The sequence below is a fragment of the Palaemon carinicauda genome, chromosome 26, assembly GCF_036898095.1.
Source record: "Palaemon carinicauda isolate YSFRI2023 chromosome 26, ASM3689809v2, whole genome shotgun sequence".
Lineage (NCBI taxonomy): Eukaryota > Metazoa > Arthropoda > Malacostraca > Decapoda > Palaemonidae > Palaemon > Palaemon carinicauda.
Window position 1 is genome coordinate 103,566,788 of NC_090750.1, and position 17,770 is coordinate 103,584,557.

At 31.5% G+C, this 17,770-nt stretch overlaps 1 protein-coding gene across 1 annotated transcript in view; it reads left to right on the plus strand.

Annotated features, from left to right (window-relative positions):
- LOC137620096 (NACHT domain- and WD repeat-containing protein 1) overlaps positions 1–7,338 on the plus strand; it is a 43,646-nt gene extending 36,308 nt beyond the window's left edge. The window contains exon 25 of the mRNA XM_068350370.1: positions 5,273–7,338. Within this exon, the coding sequence (XP_068206471.1) occupies positions 5,273–5,276 (4 nt within the window). The 3' untranslated portion in view covers positions 5,277–7,338. The remainder of the gene's footprint in view (positions 1–5,272) is intronic.
- The last annotated feature ends 10,432 nt before the right edge of the window (positions 7,339–17,770 follow it).

A 17,770-nucleotide genomic window follows, 5' to 3' on the forward strand; every position in this document is an offset into this window, starting at 1 on the left:
TAAAGAAATGATAGCAAAGAAAGAAGGAATAGAAGGAATCTTATAGAAATAATTGCAAAGAAAGAAGGAATAGAAGGAATCTTATAGAAATAATTGCAAAGAAAGTAGGAATAGAAGGAATCTTATAGAAATAATTGCAAAGAAAGTAGGAATAGAAGGAATCTTATAGAAATAATTGCAAAGAAAGAAGGAATAGAAGGAATCTTATAGAAATAATTGCAAAGAAAGTAGGAATAGAAGGAATCTTACAGAAATAATTGCAAAGAAAGTAGGAATAGAAGGAATCTTATAGAAATAATTGCAAAGAAAGTAGGAATAGAAGGAATCTTATAGAAATAATTGCAAAGAAAGTAGGAATAGAAGGAATCTTATAGAAATAATTGCAAAGAAAGAAGGAATAGAAGGAATCTTATAGAAATAATTGCAAAGAAAGTAGGAATAGAAGGAATCCTAAAGAAATAATTGCAAAGAAAGAAGGAATAGAAGGAATCTTATAGAAATATATGCAAAGAAAGAAGGAATAGAAGGAATCTTATAGAAATAATTGCAAAGAAAGAAGGAATAGACGGAATCTTATAGAAATAATTGCAAAGAAAGTAGGAATAGAAGGAATCTTATAGAAATAATTGCAAAGAAAGTAGGAATAGAAGGAATCTTATAGAAATAATTGCAAAGAAAGTAGGAATAGAAGGAATCTTATAGAAATAATTGCAAAGAAAGTAGGAATAGAAGGAATCTTAAAGAAATGATAGCAAAGAAAGAAGGAATAGAAGGAATCTTATAGAAATAATTGCAAAGAAAGAAGGAATAGAAGGAATCTTACAGAAATAATTGCAAAGAAAGAAGGAATAGAAGGAATCTTCTAGAAATAATTGCAAAGAAAGTAGGAATAGAAGGAATCTTATAGAAATAATTGCAAAGAAAGTAGGAATAGAAGGAATCTTATAGAAATAATTGCAAAGAAAGTAGGAATAGAAGGAATCTTATAGAAATAATTGCAAAGAAAGTAGGAATAGAAGGAATCTTATAGAAATAATTGCAAAGAAAGTAGGAATAGAAGGAATTTTAAAGAAATAATTGCAAAGAAAGAAGGAATAGAAGGAATCTTATAGAAATAATTGCAAAGAAAGAAGGAATAGAAGGAATCTTATAGAAATAATTGCAAAGAAAGTAGGAATAGAAGGAATCTTATTAAAATAAATTAGAAAAGTTGCTTTTAGAAGCTCAGCTGAACGTGAAGTCGTCTGTATAAATGTTTACTGATGTAAAATACATTTACGACGAATTATTTCTATCTGTAAAAAGAAAACTACTGAAATTCTCATGAAACTGTCTTCGAAACTGTGGTTCTTACCTGTTATGATAAGTAATATCAGTACAGTACTGTGTATTTAAGTACTATTAGTACAGTACTGTGTATTCCATCTTCGTTAATTTTTATATTCTTAGAAGATTTCACTGCTATGCTAGTTCACCGGTCAATGTCTATACACTTATAGTTTACCGGTCAATGTCTATAAACTTATAGTTTACCGGTCAATGTCTATAAACTTATATTTTTACCGGTCAATGTCTATAAACTTATAGTTTACCGGTCAATGTCTATATACTTATAGTTTACCGGTCAATGTCCATAAACTTATAGTTTACCGGTCAATGTCTATACACTTATAGTTTACCGGTCAATGTCTATAAACTTATAGTTTACCGGTTAATGTCTATACACTTATAGTTTACCGGTCAATGTCTATAAACTTATAGTTTACCGGTCAATGTCTATAAACTTATAGTTCACCGGTCAATGTCTATAAACTTATAGTTTACCGGCCAATGTCCATACACTTATAGTTTACCGGTCAATGTCTATAAACTTATAGTTTACCGGTCAATGTCTATAAACTTATAGTATACCGGTCAATGTCTATAAACTTATAGTTTACCGGTCAATGTCTATAAACTTATAGTTTACCGGTCAATGTCTATAAACTTATAGTTTACCGGTAAATGTCTATAAACTTATAGTTTACCGGTCAATGTCTATAAACTTATAGTTTACCGGTCAATGTCTATAAACTTATAGTTTACCGGTCAATGTCCATACACTTATAGTTTACCGGTCAATGTCTATAAACTTATAGTTTACCGGTCAATGTCTATACACTTATAGTTTACCGGTCAATGTCTATAAACTTATAGTTTACCGGTCTACATATTTAGTCTAACGTCGACAACTGTCAAATAACAGACTAACGTCGACAAATGTCGAGTAGGTGTCGACTGACTCCAACCAGAGTCTGTCCGACACTGTCGTAAATTCGTAATTGTATCGTAAGCGACGTAAACAAAAAAGTATAAGCGATTGAATACAAACAAATGAGCATCAAGTATAAGTGTATAAAAGAATCTTATCCTATTATAAACTATACACTATTAGAGTTATACTCTTCTTGATGTCGTTTATACAAAATCCGATACTAATGTATGCATGCAACCAATATGACCTACTTATAAATACATATATAAAATCATATGCTTTCGGATTATTATTTTTATTATTATTATTAAATGCTAAGCTACAACCCTAGTTGGAAAAGCAGGATGCTATAAGCCCAGGGGCTCCAACAGGGAAAATAGCCCAGTGAGGAAAGGAAACAAGGAAAAATAAAATATTCTAAGAACAGCAAAAACATTGAAATAAATATTTCCTATATAAACTATAAAAACTTTAACAAAACAAGAGGAAGAGAAACTAGATAGAGCAGTGTGCCCGAGTGTACCCTCAAGCAAGAGAACTCTAACCCAAGACAGTGGAAGACCATGGTACAGAGGCTATGGCACTACCCAAGACTAGAGAACAATGGTTTGATGCAATGATGTTGCATGATACGTGTGTTCCATAAGCTTTGCATGCAACTATCTATTCTTTACAAAACATATACATCACAGTTTTATCTTTACATTTTTACTAAAATATGTCTGCTCTTCCTTCAGAAATAAAATATATATTTAAGGATCAAGGAATCCAAAATATATAGCAAGTTCTTACAAATTAATTCTTCAATTCTGTTTAGAAATCGAGCTGGTCTAGTTTTGGTATTTACCAATAAACAACTATCAAACTAACCTTTCCTAGATAAAGTATATAAAAAGGATTCACCATTTACAAATTATTCCTTTTACCTGTCTCCTGTGAGCTTTTGAATTCTCTACATACTTCTATGTTTCAAATGTCTTCGGAGTTCCAAGATCAATATTAGTAACAAGTTCGTAATGATAAAATAAGGTGAAGTTATGTATAAGTGGATAAAATTAAATGAGAGAGGAAGTACCATATAAAAGTCCTTTACATGGGAGTGAAAATAGGCAAGCGTTGCTTCTCTTAACAGATAGGCCTACAGATACTACTACTACTACTACTACTACTACTACTACTACTACTACTACCACCACTACTACTACTACTACTACTACTAATAATAATAATAATAATAATAATAATAATAATAATAATAACTAGCGGAACCCGTGTTGATTACACGAAATGATATTTTTGATACTAATTATCTTGTTCCCAACCTATACATGCTTAAATAAAATATCCCTAGATTAATTTTATAATCTAGGTTATGGAAATTGATAGAACTCAATTGTTTGTCAAATATTTAAAAAAAAAGAGTCAGGTACTAAAGACAAAATTGGGAAAACTATATAAGATGTGCTTTGGTTAAGTAATCAAAGTCTAATGTGAATTTGTAAGAGTATACCATGAAGATATTTCCGTTTTCTTTAAAGCGTGACAAAATAAATAACACATGCACTATCGTATTAATATATAGATAATAAATGCAGATCATTGCCATTAAAAGCTGGTACAATTACTGCTTATCATTGCACTTCAATTTCCTTATAAGTTAATGAAGACATCAACACAGAATTCTCTTTATTATTATTATTATTATTATTACTATTATTATTATTATTATTATTATTATTATTACAAGCTAGGCTATAACTCTAGTTGGAAAAGCAAGATGCTATAAGCCCAGGGACTCCAACAAGGAAAAATAGCCCAGTAAGGAAAGGAAATAGATAAACTACAAGAGAAGAATAAACAATCAAAATGAAATATTGCAAGAACAGTAACAACATTAAATTAGATCCTTCACATATAAACTATAAAAAAATAAAGAGGAAGAGAAATAAGATAGAACAGTAACATTAAAATAAATATTTCCTATATTATTATTATTATTACTTGTTAAGCTACAACCCTAGTTGGAAAAACAGGATGCTATAAGCCCATGGGTTCCAACAGGGAAAATAGCTCAGTGAGGAAAGGAAAATAAAATATTTCAGGAAGAATAACATTAAGATATCTCCCATTTAAACAATGAAAACTAACAAAACAATAGGAAGAGAAATAAGATAGAAGTGTGTGCCCGAGTGTACCCTCAAGCAAGAGAACTCTACTGCAAGACAGTGGAAGACCATGGTACAGCGTCTATGGCACTACCCAAGACTTTAGAACAATGGTTTGATTTTGGAGTGTCCTTCTCCTAGAAGAGCTGCTTACCATAGCTTAAGAGTCTCTTCTACCCTTACCAAGAGGAAAGTAGCCACTGAACAATGACAGTGCAGTAGTTAACCCCTTGAGAGAAGAATTATATGGTAAGCTCAGTGTTGTCAGGTGTATGAGAACAGAGGAGAATGTGTGAAGAATCGGCCAGGCTATTCTGCGTGTATGTCGACGAAGATGAAATGAGCCGTAACCAGAGAGAGGGATGCAATGTAGTACTGTCTGGCCAGTCAAAGGACCCAATAACTCTAGTGGGAGTATCTCAATGGCTGGCTGGTGCCTTGGCCAACCTACTACCTTTAAACCTTTAAGAGGAGCAAGTCGAGGCTGTAGAGGTGAATTCTCTTTAATAAAAGGAATTTGTTTAAAATGATTTTCATGACTTGTCATTTATATACTGATTGTTAAAATTATTATTTGATTTTAGAGCAATATTTATTGCCATTCATATTGAAATAAAGGCCAAAGCAGGCCTAGGCCTACCTATAACTATTTTCTTCAATGGTCAAATTCTGAACAGAAATCAATATTTAGTCTATAATGAAAAATAATTACAATAATATTCCAATTTAGGTTTTTATGAACTAAATCACTCTAAGCTTGTAAGATTTATATATGAATTTGCATGTTTTTATATTAAAATTTTTTTTCACATTTGTACTGCATAAAAATCTAATTCTGAATGTTCTTTTGCAGGTAATGTATAGTCGAAAACCTTTGTATTCAGGTGTTAATGTATGAATCTGCAGTGATCTTTGCAGTTCGAGTCATCTGCACAATCAGATATTCTTCTTCTGCTGCATAGCGACTGAAAAAAGAAACCCGCAAACGGACACACGCTTTGTGATTTGGTGCGCAGTGCGTATGACGACAGATGTATGTCAGGATGCCCGTGAGCAGTGAGCCGATATGGTTGTCTCCTGGAGGGAAGAATATACTTATGCAGTGCTATGGATAAAGAAACGAGAATCAATACTGATATTCTGGGCACAGAAACGAGAATCAATACTTATACTCTGGGTAAAGAAACGAGAATCATAACTTATACGCTGGTGTAGAAACGAGACTCATTACTCGTGCGCCGGTTAAAGAAACGAGGATCATTACTCATGCTCTGGGTATAGAAACGAGAATCAATACCCATACTCTGGGTAAAGAAACGAGAGTCATTACTCATGCTCTGGATAAAGAAACAAGAATCATTACTCGTGCGCCGGGTAAAGAAACGAGAATCAATACTTATACTCTGGTATAGAAACGAGACTCATTATTCATGCTCTGTATAAAGAAAATAGAATCATTACTCATGCAGTGGGTAAAGAAAATAGAATCATTACTCATACTCTCGGTACAGAAACGAGAATCTCTACTTGTGCGCCGGTTAAAGAAACGAGACTCATTACTCATGCAGTGGGTAAAGAAACGAGAATCAATACTCATGCTCTGGGTAAAGAAAATAGAATCATTACTCATACTCTAGGTACAGAAACGAGAAGCTTTACTCGTGCGCCGGTTAAAGAAACGAGAATCATTACTCGTGCTCTGGATAAATAAAATAGAATCATTACTCATACTCTGGGTACAGAAACGAGACTCATTAATCGTGCTCCGGTTAAAGAACGAAGAATCATTACTCGTGCAGTGGGTAAAGAAAATAGAATCATTACTCATACTCTGGGTACAGAAACGAGACTCATTAATCGTGCTCCGGTTAAAGAACGAAGAATCATTACTCGTGCAGTGGGTAAAGAAAATAGAATCAACACTCATACTCTATGTACAGAAACGAGAATCAACACTCATGCTCCGGTTAAAGAAACGAGACTCATTACTCATGCGCCGGTTAAAGAAACGCGAATCATTACTCATGCAGTGGGTAAAGACAATTGAGTCATTATTCATGCTCTGGATAAAGAAAATAGAATCATAACTCATGCAGTGGGTAAAGAAAATAGCCATTATTCATGCTTTGGATAAAGAAAATAGAATCATTACTCATACTCTGGGTACAGAAACGAGACTCATTAATCGTGCTCCGGTTAAAGAACGAAGAATCTTTACTCGTGCGCCGGTTAAAGAACGGAGAATCAACACTCATGCAGTGGGTAAAGAAACGAGACTCATTACTCGTGCGCCGGTTAAAGATACGAGAATCAATACTCATGGTCTGGATAAAGAAACGAGACTCATTACTCGTGCTCCGCTTAAAGAAACGAGACTCATTACTCGTGCTCCGGGTAAAGAAACGAGACTCATTACTCGTGCTCCGCTTAAAGAAACAAGACTCATTACTCGTGCTCCGGTTAAAGAAACGAGACTCATTACTCGTGCTCCGCTTAAAGAAACGAGACTCATTACTCGTGCTCCGGGTAAAGAAACGAGAATCATTACTCATGCAGTGAGTAAAGAAAATAGAATCATTACCCATGCAGTGGGTAAAGAAACGAGACTCATTACTCATTCTCTGAGTAAAGAAACATTTGTTATATGAAAAGTATATTACTAATTTGAAATGACAAATGAGTATTTTGTGACTTGAGACTTAAACATGTCACATGTTTTTTGAAAATCCATTTTCAATTCACCTTCCAACATTTGGTATATAAATATTAAAAAAATACTGAAAAAACACTTATAGACAAAATGTACTATGAGGTACTGAAATGAATTCCCCCATTGAAGTGTATTTCATTGTTTATAATGTTTTTTGGCTGTGGCATTTTTCATTGTAGTTTTCCTATAGGATCTCACCCCCCCCCCTCCCCCCCCCCCCCCTCCTTTTTAGGATCCTTCATTTAATGCTTTACCTCACCTCCTCCTACTGTCCCAGTCCCACACAACAGGATATCTGTATCGAAAACTAATTCTGAGAAATGTTAAACTTTCACTTAGGCCTATTAAATTGTGGTGTGATTTTGGGGTAAAATCTATAAGGAGAGTTGAAGTGGTAAACTTTCACTTAGGCCCAAGTGTTAAATTGTGGTGTGATTTTGGGGTAAAATCTATAAGGAGAGTTGAAGTGGTAAACTTTCACTTAGGCCCAAGTGTTAAATTGTGGTGTGATTTTGGGGTAAAATCTATAAGGAAAGTTGAAGTGGTAAACTTTCACTTAGGCCTAAGTGTTAAATTGTGGTGTGATTTTTTAGTAAAATCTAAAAATAGAGTTAAAGTTCTATATTTCAATGAAGAGTTTAATAATAGACTGTGTAAAGGACCATATTATAATTTTATTTTCTAAGTTTTAAAAGTACAGTAAAGATTGATCCAAATGTGTCTATTGAAGTAATATTAAAAAATATATATTTCAGTAATTTTTAAAATGATGGACTATGTAAATGAGTATATTTTGATTATTTCTTTTTTCAAAAGTACAGTATCAGTTGATCATAAAATGTCTGTGCGAGGAATATTTCACGAGATAAAATCTGAAAAACCTTAGGCCTACTGTCTCTATCATTCATAACCTATCTAATTGTCAAGTTCATTCCAGATGTCAGAAATTTAATCACATAAAATAAATTTTCCAAAATAATCCAGCTCCTCAAACAACTTGTTCTTTTGAATAAATTTATCTCCAGCCAGATATTTGAAAGTAAAAAATGGCCATATTTTCAAAATTGAGCTTTCAGTGTAGGCCTATATCTACTAAATCCTTTTATATTTGAATAAATTTATCTCCAGCCAGATATTTGAAAGTAAAAAATGGCCGTATTTTCAAAATTGAGCTTTCAGTGTAGGCCTATATCTACTAAATCATTTTATATTTGAATAAATTCATCTCCAGCCAGATATTTGAAAGTAAAAAAATGGCCATATTTTTAAAAATTGAGCTTTCAGTGTAGGCCTATATCTACTAAATCATTTTATATTTGAATAAATTTATCTCCAGCCAGAGATTTGAAAGTAAAAAATGGCCATATTTTCAAAATTGAGCTTTCAGTGTAGGCCTATATCTACTAAATCATTTTATATTTGAATAAATTTATCTCTAGCCAGATATTTGAAAGTAAAAAATGGCCCTATTTTCAAAATTGAGCTTTCAGTGTAGGCCTAAATCTACTAAATCATTTTATATTTGAATAAATTTATCTCCAGCCAGATATTTGAAAGTAAAAAATGGCCATATTTTTAAAATTGAGCTTTCAGTGTAGGCCTATATCTACTAAATCATTTTATATTTGAATAAATTTATCTCCAGCCAGATATTTGAAAGTTAAAAAATGGCCTTATTTTCAAAATTGAGCTTTCAGTGTAGGCCTATACCTACTAAATCATTTTATATTTGAATAAATTTATCTCCAGCCAGATATTTGAAAGTAAAAAAAATGGCCATATTTTCAAAATTGAGCTTTCAGTGTAGGCCTATATCTACTAAATCATTTTATATTTGAATAAATTTATCTCCAGCCAGATATTTGAAAGTAAAAAATGGCCATATTTATAAAATTGAGCTTTCAGTGTAGGCCTATATCTACTAAATCATTTTATATTTGAATAAATTTATCTCCAGCCAGATATTTGAAAGCAAGAATTTGTCATATTTTCAAAATTGAGCTATCAGTGTAGGCCTATATCTACTAAATCATTTTATATTTGAATAAATTTATCTCCAGCCAGATATTTGAAAGTAAAAAAATGGCCGTATTTTTAAAATTGAGCTTTCAGTGTAGGCCTATATCTACTAAATCATTTTATATAACACTCTTGCTTTTATTAAAGATACATTTGATATCATAAATGGTTTTCTTCATTTGTTGATTATAGAACGGTAGGCCTATTGATTAATTAACTATAGAATACATATATGTCTAAAAATTTCACACATTTCAGAACTTGATATATTATAGGCCTACCTTTAATACAGTTTTATGAAAAGTTGCGTCCATAAAGTCCAAAAGGAAGGAAAACCACAAAGGCTAAATATGAGAACAATTCTAAATGAATAAACGAAAATTGATATAGATTCCTAACCATTCTTTTCTCCGTCTATCTATCTATCTATCTATCTACCTATCTATCTACCTATCTATCTACCTATCTATCTATTATCTATCTGAATAGCTGCACAAGTTTGTCAGAGCACTTATACGTAATTTTGTCATACAAATGTAGGGTAGAGAAAAGCAAAAAATGTAAGTGTTTTGTAACAGCAGAATAATAAGTTCCACTTTTCTCCCTGTGTGTGTGTGTAAATGTGACAATATCATCACAATGTGATTAAAAAAATTGTCTGGTTTAACATTAATTGTGGAATACATTATTTCCACTTCATAGAAGCAAGTGTTAAGTCCCAAAAAACGGAGAGAAAATTGAAAAAAATTGAAAAAGAACCAGACATGTAGGCTACTGTTCTTAGGCCTATTCTTCAGCAAGAAAGTGAAATGATGCTGTGAGCTTTAATTCTAATCTGTTAAAGTTTCTGTAGGGAAGAAGAAATAATGTAAACGTGTATTCATAAAAAAGAAATGTATTTATAGATGAATAAACTTATACTATGGGAGAAATGGACATGTAGGCTACTGTTCTTAGGCCTATTCTTCAGCAAGAAAGTAAAATGATGCTATGAGCTTTAATTCTAATCTGTTTAAAGTTTCTGTAGGGAAGAAGAAATAATGTAAAAGTGTATTCATAAAAAAGAAATGTATTTATAGATGAATAAACTTATATTATGGGAGAAATTGCTAGGCCTAACCTCCCACCCAGACATGTTTAGCTGAGCATTTTAAAGTCACATTTTATTTTTGGTCACTCATGAGTTGTGAATATGTGTGTGTGTGTGTGTGTGTGTGTGTGTGTGTGTGTGTGTGTGTGTCTTTTCATGCTGTACATGATGTCTTGTGTCACCCCCCTAAAAAAAAAAATTCTGTAATCATGTTGTGGTGATGTAAATATATAAGGGAGTCTGTAAATATGATCTTCTGTTGTTCATTTCTTTTCATGTCAGTTTTCTTGTGCCAGGGATACTGAAGAACATGAAGAACATTTTTCAAGTAACAAAAACCTCTTTAACAATGATTATTTCTATATAAAACCTTGAAAATTTTTTCCATTTTATTGGCTCATTTGTACATTACAATATACATCTTCTGTGTCATTTTGAGATTATATTCAATGCAGTAATATGGAAGTTTAAATTGGCAGTAGTTTAACACTAAAATGAGTTTTCAACTGAAGCAGTTATTATTATTATTATTATTATTATCATTATTATTAATTGCTAAGCTACAACCCTAATTGGTAAAGCAGAATGCTATAAGCCCAGGGGCTCCAACAGGGAAAATAGCTCAGTGAGGAAAAGAAACAAGGAAAAATTAAATATTTTAAGAGTAATAACATTAAAATAATATATATCTCCTATATAAACTATATAAACTTTAACATAACAAGAGGAAGAGAAATAAGATAGAATAGTGTGCCCGAGTGTACCCTCAAGCAAGAGAAAAATTTTTTCATTCACTTATTAATTTGAAATCTCAAAATGACTACAGCGATATATATTGTAATAAAAAATGCATATACGACCAACACTATATTTCCAAAAAATCCCAATAGATTAAAGTTTGGGTAAACATTATTTTTAATACCTTTTTAGAGTCTAGACCAACCTTATGCAAGTCAGTGTAGCCTACATACTTTTCTGTGTTCAAGAAAACTTATTATTTTTTCTTTTTTTTTTACTTTGCAGCTTCGAAATCTATACGGTAATTGTTTTAGTTTCATCACGCAAAATAAAACAACAAAAATGAAAAAAAAAACAAGGAAATATTGAAAAAATAAAGGCTTGACTCACTATGAAATGTCATGAAAAATAATAATAGAATTTTTTGACTGTATTAATGGTATATTCATGAGAAGCTGTAAGGTAAATGTCAAGTATAAAATTGATATATATATATATATATATATATATATATATATATATATATATATATATATATATATATATATATACAGTATATATATATATATATATATATATATATATATATATACTGTATATATATATATATATATATACATATATATATATATATATATATATATATATATTTATATATATATAGATATATTTACATATATATATATATATACATATATATATATATATATATATATATATATATATATATATATATATATATATTTACATATATATATATATATATATATATATATATATATATATATATACTGTATATATATATATATATATATATATATACTGTATATATATATATATATATATATATATATATATATATATATATATATATATATATATAAAGTATATATATACAGTATATATATATATATATATATATATATATATATATATATATATATATATATATATATACAGTATATATATATATATATATATATATATATATATATATATATATATATATATATATCCTTCTAAACTTTGTAAGCGTCCTGGATACACAATATCTGCCTGCCTTTAAAAAAAGGGATGAATGTTGCATAGCTAAGCTACATTAAAAAAAAATGACTAAAGTGAATTCAAATTCAAGTTATGTTGCTAAAGAATTAGATATAAGAAAAAAGTGAGCTGTGCTTTTGAAACAATCAAGCAATTTGATGAATTATGTCAGAAATCTTATGAGTTGCTTTCACAAGAAGCACAAAAAGCAGAGACTGGTGAACAGGAAAGTAGTCTTTGCTAACAGACAGGTGATAGATATGTTGTTTTTTTGCATAAGAAGCAAAATAGTTGGGGCATAAAAGTATATTTTTTCTTATTTATTTATTTTATTTGAGAGAGCAACGTGGAACCTATATTTAATATCATATTTAACATTATATTTAATATCACGCTCCTATAAAGACAGAACGATGAATTCAAATTATTGTGGTGGTCGATGTGATAACGTCCCTGACTGGTGAACGCCAGACTGGGGTTTGAATCCCGCTCAAACTTCGTTAGTTTCTTTGGTCGTCGCAACCTCACCATCCTTGTGAGCTAAGGTTGTGTGGTTTGGGGGAGCCTATAGGTCTATCTGCTGAGTCACCAGCAGCCATTGCCTGGCCCTCCTTGGTCCTAACTTGAGTGGAGAAGGGCTCGGGTGCTGATCATATGTATGTATGGTCAGTCTCTAGGGCATTGTCCTGCTCGATAGGGCAACATCACTGTCCCTTGCCTCTGCCATTCATGAGCGACCTTTAAACCCTTTAAAAAGAGTGCCCTGAATAATTGCTTATTGTTAAATCATCCTTATTATTTAGTTTACCATCCATGATATGCCTAGGAGGCATAATAGGCCTAATAAAGATTTTTTCTCGACCACCCGTGGTTACTATACAGAAGATCCTCAATTTTCAAACTTAATATGTTCCAATATGCTGTTTGTAAGCCTAAATTTTATAAATTTTGGCCTAGGGTAAGCCTAACCTGAATCTCACGCCTATGATTTCCAACCACAAAAGTCAACAAATAGTTGGGTTTCATATGAAATAGATATCAAGTTATTACAAATCTTATTTTGCTTACTGTATTAAATGATATAATATTGTATTACTACAGTCTTTATCTTCGTAATTTTTCAATTAGATTTGTATTTGGATTTCCGAATGATCGTAAGTCGAATGATTTTAAGTCGAATGTTCGTATGTTGAGGATCTTCTGTATCATTTTTTTAGAAGTGCCATTGCAAAGGCAAAGCCTCAACCTGAATCTGATCTGATCTGAAGAGAGTTTTGCTTACTGTATTAAATTCTATAATATTGTTTTACTACAGTCTTTATCTTCGTAATTTTTCAATTAGATTTGTGTTTGGAGTTCCGAATGCTCGTAAATCGAATGTTCGTAAGTTGGGGATCTTCTGTATCATTTTTTAGAAGCGCCGTTGCAAAGGCAAAACCTCAACCTGAATCTGATCTGATCTGAAGAGAGCTGGCTTGCAACACTCAAAGATTCAAACATAATTCATCAATTTCTACTGTCTAAATGTTCTGTTTCACTGATTGCTGGCAATTGGTAAAAAAAATAAATAATTCCTTGAAACGGCTTTTCACTTTCCTTATTGCATAACCTAATAAATCGTTGGAGTTATTATTATTATTATTATTATTATTAATATCACTTGCGAAGCTACAACCCTAGTTGGAGAAGCAAGATGTTATAAGCCTAGGGACTCCAACAGGGAAAATAGCCCAGTGAGAAAAGTAAATAAGGAAACTGATAAAATAGTGTGCTTGAGAGTATCCTCAAGCAAGAGAACTCTAACCCAAGGCAGTGGAAGACCATGGTACAGAGGCTATGACACTACCCAAGACTAGAGAGCAATGGTTTGATTTTGGAGTGTCCTTCTCCTAAAAGAGCTGCTTACCAAAGCTAAAGAGTCTCCTCTACCCTTACCAAGAGGAAAGTAGCCACTGAACAATTACAGTGCAGTAGTTAACCCCTTAAGTGAAGAAGAATTGTTTTGGTAATCTCAGTGTTGTCAGGTGTATGGGGACAGAGGAGAATCTGTAAAGAATAGGCCAGACTATTCGGTGTTTGTGTAGGCAAAGGGAAAGAACCGTAACCAGAAAGAAGGATCTATTTATTGTCTGGCCAGTCAAAGGACCCCCATAACTCTCTAGCGGTAGTATCTCAACGGGTGGTTGGTGCCCTGACCAACCTACTACCATTCAGGTCAAAGACACTGGAAGATGTAATTAATGAACGATAGTCCATTTCTTTTAGCGAGGCAGATTTGCACCGACTCGCAGCGGTGCCCTTTTAGCTCGGAAAAGTTTCTTGATCGCTGATTGGTTAAAATTATCTCGTCCAACCAATCAGCGATCAGGAAACTTTTCCGAGCTAAAAGGGCACCGCTGCGAGTTGGTGCAAATATGCATCGCTAAAAGAAATTGACTATAGTTAGTCATTTAAAATTGAAAGCATTGCCGGACAACCAAATAGAGACAATTATATTCTCCTGAGACAGCTTTATATCTGTTGGATTTTTTGTTTTAATCAATTTATTGAACCAATTGGTGTCAGACATTTGAGTAGGCTACATGGTAACAGTAATATTCTTTAGGTCTACATCTACATTGTTATTAAGTTATGCCAAAAGAATAAAAAAAAAAAAGTATAGACAGATATTTAAGTACATACTAAAAATAATATCGTTCATGTTCACAGTATATAATGAAGGTTTTACAAAGGAATACAAAATAAAGTATATTCAGTATATATTAAAAATAACAATGTTAATTTCTATGATGGATGAAGACATATATGGAATTCTAATTTTACTTTGATATAGTGCTGCTTTTAACACAGTTTTACATTAATGGGTACTTAATAATTTACGACCCACATAAGCTAAAAAAACTACTGTATGAATTGGAAACTCTTATCCATTATAAGAGGCATTAAGCAAAGGGGTACCCCAGGTAAGTATACCAGACTCAATCTTATTTTGTATCTATGCTAATAGTCTATCAAAAGTCCTACAGTGTCCTATTTGTAGATGATACATACTTTGACAGTTAAAGGGCATCATACTATATCCCACTAAGTATTTAAGAATGTATAAAAAATATAACTTACATAATCAAAATTACGTCACTTGGATGCTTCCTCTTTGCTGTGTATCTTCCATTGGGGAGCCATGTGTTTAAAGTGATCTTTTTTGTATATCAAGCAAATTTTTAATTATAATACTGATTATAAGTTTAGAAGCTTTTAATAATCTAATAATTGATACAGTTCTAACAAACTTATTTTGCTTAGTGAGCAATTAGGAACCAGAATATATTAGGGATTTTGGGGAGCTATATGTTCAAGGCGCTTGTTTTGGTTTCGACTTCAATATTTTGACGTTTTGATAAGAAAAATCTTAACTATAATACTGATTATAAGTTCAGAATCTTTTAATAATATATTAATTGATACAGTTTCAACAAAAATAGTTTGCTTAAGAACCAGAATATATTAGGGACTCTGTAATCGGATCTTTCTGTCTTCTGGGCAGTTATCCAATCTGTCAAATTGTCTGTCTTTTCAGTGTCAATTGTGCAACGTGATTTCAGAATAATCGTAGTGCAGTGAGTAATTAAGTAAATCATAATTTAATTTATGCTATGTGAGGACATTAGTAATATACATGAAGTAGATGGTTTTCCATAGCTAGGTTTGTGTACCCCAAACAGTAAGCTAGGCTTTGGGCTAAGCTACGTATATATTTATAGTGTTTTTATAGTTTAATGTTGTTATAATTTAATGTTGTATTTTAATATTTATCATAATATGTATATAAAGATAGTATTTAAACTAAGCCTCATATTTTACTGTGTGTTAAATTGAAAATTTCATTTGTTCCATATTCACAGTGAAATTATATTGAGAGGGATAATATAAATTTCACATATGGGGTTATATAAACTTATTTTATGTGCATTTCTACTTTATTAATAATAATACAGCTTTATCAATAATACAGTAATAATACAGGAGACAATTTTACTTAATGACATTACATAACATTTGCATGAACACAAGTTTCTGCAATTATAAATAAAATGCTACATTAAAGAAATTTACAATAAAATTATTAACCAAATTTGCCAAACTACAACTTAATCAAGTTAAGCATAAGACCTTTAACGTTTTTAAAACGTTAGTGTAGCGTTAAATACAATTTATAAAACTAGTTTCTGCGACAAACTACAAAAATATTATTCGAGATACGTGAACATTATCTCTGGAGATTTTCTTTGGTGTAAATATTTCAAAATAAGTTAGTAGGGTAACATTAGGTCCTTATCTAGGAGTTAAATGACTAGAATAAAATAGGGGAATTGTTCATTGTTCTTGTACAACCAAAGGACAGGAGAATTGTTCATGGTTCTTGTACAAAGGACATGGGAACGGTTCATTATTCTTGAACAATTAAAGGACAGGAGAATTGTTCATTGTTCTTATAAAACTAAAGGACAGGGAAATTGTTCATTGTTCTTGTACAACTAAAGGACAGGGAAATTGTTCATTGTTCTTGTACAACTAAAGGACAAGGAATTGTTCATTGTTCTTGTACAACTAAAGGACAGAGAAATTGTTCATTATTCTTGTACAACTAAAGGACAGAGGAATTGTTCTTTGATCTCGTACAACCAAAAGACAATAGACTTGTTCATTGTTCTTGTACAACTAAAGGACATGGGAAGTGTTCATTATTCTTGGACAACTAAAGAACAGGAGAATTGTTCACTGTTCTTGTAAAACTAAAGGACATGGGAATTGTTCATTGTTCTTGTACAAAGGACATGGGAAGGGTTCATTATTCTTGTACAACTAAAGGACAGGGAAATTGTTCAATGTTCTTGTACGACTAAAGGACAGAGGAATTGTTCTTTGTTCTTGTACAACTAAAGGACATGGGGATTGTTCATTATTCTTGTACAACTAAAGGACAGAGAAATTGTTCTTTGTTCTTGTACAACTAAAGGACTCTGATTAAAAAGACTAAGGCCACTGAAAATACTGTTGATAAATATTTCAAGTTTAAAAAAAATATTTCCTTTGATGAAAATATTTATAAATATCTAACAATTAATTGTTTATCATGTCAACCCTGATTCTGCATATAAAGAGGTTTTGAATTTAAGAATATAAATATTTATCTAGCCGTAGCCTTGTGCCATTTGCACCAAATTTCATAAATCAAATATAAAACTACAAAAAAATGTAATGACTAGAAGCTTAATTTGATATTTGGAAGAAAGCCTTAACCCTTTTACCCCCAAAGGACGTACTGGTACGTTTCAAAAAACACATCCCTTTACCCCCATGGACGTACCGGTACGTCCTTGCAAAAAACTGCTATTCAAATTTTTTTTTTTTTTTTTGATAATTTTTTGAGAAATTTCAGGCATTTTCCAAGAGAATGAGACCAACCTGACCTCTTTATGACAAAAATTAAGGCTCTTAGAGCAATTTGAAAAATATATACTGCAAAATGTGCTTAAATAAAAAATAACCCCTGGGGGTTAAGGGTTGGAAAGTTCCAAATAGGCTGGGGGTAAAAGGATTAAATACATAAAAGGCATTTTGAATCAAATTTACTATTTCATTACTTATCTAATAGAGTAGTTACACTATATGCTGTAATTGTCGAGTGCGAGCTCGTAACTGGAGAAGAAATATGATTCTCTTCATGAAGTGCCACCAAATCTTCACAA